A 6,970-nucleotide genomic window follows, 5' to 3' on the forward strand; every position below is an offset into this window, starting at 1 on the left:
AACAACAACAACAACAACAACAACAACAGATGATGGTTTTGTCATGCTAATTAAGGAACTCTGTAGTCCTGGTGGTGCAAACAGTTCATTTGCTCGCTGCTAACCAAAATGTTGAACGTTCAAGTCTACCCGGAAGAGTCTCAGATGAAAGGCCTGGTGCTCCAATTCCAAAAAACCAGCCACTGAAAATTTTACGGAGGAGCACAATTGTCCTCTAATACATGCAGGGTGGTCACCATGGAATCAGCTCATCAGGAACTCACTGTTCTAAAAGGATGAGTTTACACATGGAAAGCGAATGGATCTTAATACTCCAGTGGTTTGCTTTTAGCCAGCTGAATGGTCAACTGATTTAGCTCCTATAGCCACTGACATCAACCACTGGGCTGGCCACACTTGCTAGATAGCCGGGTCATGGCTGCATGGGTCCTGGACATGGTCTAGGGTCAGCCTACAATGAGAAAGTGGGTGGTTTTTAAAGGCTTTTGGCTACAGATATCATCCCTCATTTGATGAAATAGATATTTTCCTGCCAACTTGGCTCTTTTGCTTAAACCTTGGTGTTTTCCAGTCTGATAATTCTTCAAATTAGATGTTTTATAGAATATAAAATGAATTAGTCTTCCTTTTTTGTCAGCGTTATAAGTTCCATACAGAGTTTGCTCAGGCTGAAAAACATCTGTATTAATCAGATAAACCAAAATCACTGAGCGAGTCTATCCTGTTCATTTTAATGATTTTTCTCCACAGATGACAAAGTACATGATGCTAACAGCTCCCCGAGTTTAGCAAGAAGACTAAAAATTATATTGGATGGGTGGAAGTGCATTATTTAAACTGAAATTCAATTTTTGCAATCAGAAATACTTGCAACTTAATTAATTACAACATGTAGTATTTTGAAATATTGGGGAGATGATCTATCTATTCTATTTCTGCCTTAGATGGTTGAATTAAAATCCTAAATACTACTAAAAGTTTTTAAATGAGAAATTGTTAATTATGATAACACTTTCCCCTGATTAAATAAGGAAAAAAAAAAAAAATTGGGGGCTTTGCCTGAAAGGACATCATTTCAGAAGTCAATTTGGTTTTGACTTTATTAAAGCAGTGAAACGTGGGTGGTTAATCTGACTGAAAGCTGCCATTTTCTAAAAATGCATTTAAACTTAACTGGACAGGTGGTTGCACGGCAGGAGCTATTTAGGATTAGGAAGTAGTTGTGATTTGGATTTAAATGAATGGCACGCTCTTTATGGATTCTTCAACAGTTCATTTGGATCATTTCCATTCCACTGCCAAGTAGAGGGAAGACCTTTCCGCCTAGTTACCCTAACTCAGACGTCAGTCCCCAGAGAACTCAAGCTTGTCCTACAGACACTGGCTTTGCTGGGGATGAGACAGAGCTAACTCAAAACTTTCAGTTGAATTGATCTCCTTTCTGGATACTGTTAAATCACTCCTGCCTCAAGCAGAGGGCTGGTCTTTGCTTCTAAGGAGCCTAAAGGGTGAATTATTTACTAAATTGTCCATAAGGTTTTTGCCTCTTCAAGAGGACTTTATTATTCTCTCTCTTAGCTACAAATCATGCCATTCAGATGCTTTTGAAAGCTTCTCTTCATACTCTTGCTTGAGTCATAAAACTTGATACGTTGGACCAAATACCTTTATCCCCCAAGAAGGGTGAAGATGATGAAAAGGCAGTAATTCTAGGCATGCTGCCACTCAAAGCAGATGATTGGCCAGAAAACTTGGGCAGAGGAGACAGTTAGTATACAATACAGGCTTTCTTGACCTGGTAGTCCGCTCTGAAATGAATCTTACAATTTTGGATCTAATCAGCAACCTTCTGAAACCTGAATGAACTACTTCAAAAACATCAGGCTTAAATCAACACCACTGATAGGATTGCTGACATTACCTTTAAGACTGGGATTTGAGATGTTGTGAATTTCAGTATAATAGCCACTCACCTGGAGAAGGTTTACTGGGACCTGCTTTTTCTGGTTTCTTTGGAGTCATGGTACTTTTGTGTTTCTGCTTGACAGATGTTTGGTCAATTGCTGGAAGTTTGGAATCACATTTAACTGAGGATGTCTTGGCAGTTAATCTTGGTTCAGCAAGAGGGTCCTCCTCACCAGAACTCTACAGAAAATGAAAGGTGTCTCAGTATCAATGGCCAAGTATATCACCTTCAGTAGACAGGAAAAAACCAAGAGGTAGAGAGAATGACCCCTGACCCCTCCAGCAATAATATTAGGGCATCCTGTGATGCTGAATGTGTCCTTTTGACAGGGAGGTTTTGATGGACAGGGCATCTCTACTTAGAAATAACAAAAAAGTTAATGTGCTTACTTGTAGAGCCTTACAAAAACCATGCATTTCTGACTCTTAAGGGATTTGGTAGCCAAAAACAGCTCATGGGGAAAGTTACATAAGAAAGAAGGAGAAACAATCAGTAGACTCCACTGTTTGCTGTTTGAACTGTTTTGGGGGGTTGTAGGGGGAAATCATTTATGTTCATCATATATGTCGTAATGAAAAGGAAATTTGGTGTGGTGGGGAATAAGTAAATCAGATCTAAGTTTCAATACTCTGCATTATTGGATGTAACATAAGACGTTAAAAGTCCCAACTTGTCAGTCTATAAAGAAGTCAGTGTAAATCTTGTTGATGTTAAGTGCCTTTGAGTCACTTCCAACTCATAGCGACCCCGTATAGGGTTTCTGAGGCTTTAAGTTTTTGCGAGAGCAGAAAGCCTCATCTTTCTCCCATAGGACAGCTTTAACTGCCAACTTTGTGGCTCGCAGTCCAGAGATTACTATACAGGCCTATTATAATCCTTAGTGTAAATCTACAGGACGACAAATGATGATCCTGCCATGTTACAATATTTTATCACATCCTTTGATGGTTGTTGTTAGGTGCCATCAAGGCCATTCTGACTCATAGCAACCCTATGCACCACAGAACGAAACCGTGCCTGGTCCTGTGCCATCCTCACAATTGTTGTTAAGCTTGAACCCATTACTACTGCCACTGTATCAGTCCATCTCATGACAGGTTTTCCTCTATTTCACTGACCCTCCACCTTACCTAGCATGATGTTCTTCTCCAGGGATTGGTCCCTCCTGACAATATGTCTGAAGTATGAAAGAGGAAGTTTTGCCATCCTGGCTTCCAAGGAATAGTATGGTTGTACTTCTTCCAACACAGATTTGTTTGTTCTTCTAGCAATCCATGGCACTCTTAATATTCTTCTCTAACACTATAACTCAAATGTATCAGTTCTCCTATGGTCTTCCTTAGTCACTGTCCAACTTTCACATATATATGAGGCTATTTAAAATACCATGACTTGGATGAGATGCACCTTAGTCTTTGAGCTGACATCTCTGCTCTTGAACACTTTAAAGAAGTCTCGTGCAGCAGATTTGCCTAATGCAATACATCATACAGTTGCTGGCTGAACTCGCTCAGCATTTCTCAAGCTGGAGGAACTGAAGAAAAAATTCAAGCCTCGATTTGCATTATTTAAAGATTCTCTGGGAAAATTATTGAATGATGAAGAAAGCATCAAAAGAAGATGGAAGAAATACACAGAGTTACTGTACCAAAAGGAAATGGTTGATGTTCAACCATTTCATGAGATAGCATATAATCAAGAGCCAATGATACTGAAGGAGTAAGTCCAAGGTGCATTCAAGGAATTGGCAAAGAACAAGGCACCAGGAATTGATGGAATAAAAATGGAAATATTTTAAGAAAGTGAGGTGGCACAGGAGACACTCACTCATCTCTTCCAAGAAATTTGGAAGACAAACTATGTGGCCAAATGATTGGAAGAGATCGTATTTGTGCCCATTCCAAAGAGAAGTGACCCAATGGAATGTGGAACTCATTGGATAATCTCTTTGATATCCCAGGCAAGTAAAGTTTTACTAAAGATAATACAGAAATGGCTGCAAGCATACATTGACAGAGAACTCCCAGAGGTTCAAATCGGATTCAGAAGAGGCTGTGGAATGAGGGGTATTATTACTGATGTCTGATGGATCTTGGCTGAAAGCAGAGAATATCAGAAAGATGTTTACCTGTGCTTTATTGACTACACAAAGGCTTTCAATTGTGTGGATCATGACAAGCTATGGACAATATTGCAAAGTATGAGATTCCAGAACACTAAATTGTGCTCATGAGGAATCTGTACATGAACCAAGAAACAGTTGTTTGAACAGAACATGGGAATGCTGAATGGTTTAAAATTAAGAAAGGTGTGCAACAAGGTTCTATTCTTTCACTATCCTTATTCAACCTGTATGCTGAACAAATCATCCAAGAAGCTGGGTTACATGAAGGAAAATGTGGCATCAGGATTGGAGGAAGACTCATTAACAACCTGCCATATGCCAATGATACAACCTTGCTTGCTGAAAGTGAAGAGGACTTAAAATATTAACTGATGAAGATCAAAGAGCACAGCTTTCGGTATGGATTGCATCTCAGTGTAAAGAAAACAAAAATCCTCACCAATAAACCAATCAATAACATTCTTTTCAATGGAGAAAAGATTGAAGTTGTCAAGGACTTCCTTCTTCTTGGATCAACTAGCAACACTCACGGAAGCAACAGTCAAGAAATCAAATGACATATTGCATTAGGCAAACGTGCTGCATTATTTTAACACTTTTTAAAGTGTTGAAGAACAAATATGTCAGCTTGAGGACTAAGGTGTGCCTGGCCCAAGCCATAATATTTTCAATAACCTCATATGCATACAAAAGCTGGACAGTGAATAAGGAAGACTGTAGAAAAATTCATGCTTTTGAGTTATGGTGTTGGAGGAGGATATTGAAAGTGTCATGGGCTGCTAAAAGAACCAACAGATCCGTTTTGGAAGCAGTGCAGCTACAGTGCTCCTTAGAGGCTAGGATGGCCAAACTCCGTCTCTCATACTTTGGACATATTGTCAAGAGGGACCAGTCACTGGAGAAGGATATCATGTTTGGTAAGGTGGAGGGTCAGAGAAAAAGAGGAAGACCCCCAGCGAGATGGATCAACAAAGTGGCAGCATCAATGGGCTCAAGTGTGGCAACAGTAGTGAGGTTGGCCCAGGATCGGGCAGTGTTTAGTTCTGCTGTGCATAAGGTCGCTATGATTCGGTACTGACTTGATGGCATCTAACAACAACAATATGTCATTTGATTTCTTGACTGCTGCTTCCAAGCAAAATGAAGTGTTGATGGTAGGTCCAAGGAAAATAAAGTCTTTGACAACTTCAATCTTTTCTCCATTTATCATAATGTTATTTATTGGTCCAATGGTGAGGATTTTTGTTTCCTTTACATTGAGGTGCAATCCATACTGAAGGCCATGGTTTTTTATCTTCATCAGTAAATATTTAAAGTCTTCCTCACTTTCATTCTGTTATGCATAGAGTTGCTATGAATCAGTGCTGACTCGATGACACCTAACAACAACAATGAGTCAGAACCAACTTACCAGCAATGGGTTTGGGTTTGGGTTTGGGTTTGGGTTTTGTTTCTTGTTTGGGTATACCCACCAAAGAAATGATGAAAATAACACAAATGGCTATCAGAAACCTGGTCCTAAAGTGTGACTTAAGGGAGTACAGTGGCTCCGTACAATAAGCATTGGACTATGAATCAAAAGGTCTGTGGTTCAAGCCCACCAATTGCTCCATGGGAGAAAGTTGAGATTTTTCAGTCCTGTGAAGATTTCTCAGAAACCCTATACAGGGTCTCTATGAGTTGGAACCAAGTCGATGGCACTTAACAGTAACAACAACAACAACAACAGACGGTAATTTAAGCCGAATTTTACTGTCTTAGATCCTGATGTTAGTCTGATGTGCTAGGCTCTAGTTACATATACTGCAACTAACACCCTCGGGGGGTGTCCCTAAGTTTTTAAACATTGCACCTCTCCACTCAAAACAAACCCCAGCTGCCATTGCTCCATGATAAAGCCATGTATTGCAGAGTAGAAATGTATTCCATAGAGTTTTCAAGCAGGTCACCAGTACTTTCTTCTGAGGTGCCTCTGGGTACCTAAACTGTTTGAGGCAGCTGGAGACTCCTTACACTGCCATCAACACTGTAGTGGAATGCTAAATTAATGTCCCCTGCACTACCACCGCCGCCCGACCTCGGCAACTGTTGTTGCAATTTGTATAGATCTTGCTTATTCTTTGCGTTGACAGTTGTGGCATTTTCATTTCATAGGCTGCTGACTCAGGAAAATACTCAGAATAGCTTTGAATTATTGGGCACAGCATAATACAAACTAGGCTGTAAGAGAAGCCCCCTATTTGCCAGTCTTCTATAAAGAAGTCAGTGTAAATCTATAGGGGGACAGATCATTATTCTTCTGAGATTATATAGTTTGCAATTTAGAATCTGGATATGTTTTTGTTGTTAGGTGTCATCCAGTTGGCTTGGACTTACAGTGACCCCCCTCTGCACAAAAGAATGAAGCAGTGCCTGGTCCTGTGCCATCCTCACAACCTTGTTATGTTTCAGCCCGTTATTGCAGTCACTATGCCAATTCATCATGTTGGGGGTCTTCCTCTTTTCTACTGACCTTCCACTTTAGCAAGCATGATGTCCTTTTCCAGGGACTAGACCCTCCTGATAACATGTCCAAAGTACGTTGAGACCAAGTTTTGTCATCCACGCTTCCAAGGAGCATTTTAGCTGTACTTCTTCAAAAACAGATTTATTTCTCTGGTAGTACATTGTTGTTGTTATGTGCCATAGAGTTGGTACCGACTCATAGCGACCCTACGCACAACAGAACGAAACACTGCCCGATCCTGGGCCAACCTCACTATTGTTGCAACGCTTGAGCCCATTGATGCTGCCACTTTGCCAATCCATCTCTCTGGGGGTCTTCCTCTTTTTCTCTGACACTCCACTTTACCAAACATGATATCCTTCTCCAGCAACTG

At 40.4% G+C, this 6,970-nt stretch overlaps 1 protein-coding gene across 1 annotated transcript in view; it reads right to left on the reverse strand.

The window, feature by feature from the left end:
* The window catches only part of MARCH10 (membrane-associated ring finger (C3HC4) 10, E3 ubiquitin protein ligase), a 140,737-nt gene that overhangs the window by 93,171 nt on the left and 40,596 nt on the right, over positions 1–6,970 (reverse strand). Inside the window, exon 3 of the mRNA XM_006833724.1 lies at positions 1,974–2,145. Within this exon, the coding sequence (XP_006833787.1) occupies positions 1,974–2,145 (172 nt within the window). The remainder of the gene's footprint in view (positions 1–1,973; positions 2,146–6,970) is intronic.

Source organism: Chrysochloris asiatica, unplaced genomic scaffold, assembly GCF_000296735.1.
Source record: "Chrysochloris asiatica unplaced genomic scaffold, ChrAsi1.0 scaffold00007, whole genome shotgun sequence".
In the NCBI taxonomy this organism is placed as follows: domain Eukaryota; kingdom Metazoa; phylum Chordata; class Mammalia; order Afrosoricida; family Chrysochloridae; genus Chrysochloris; species Chrysochloris asiatica.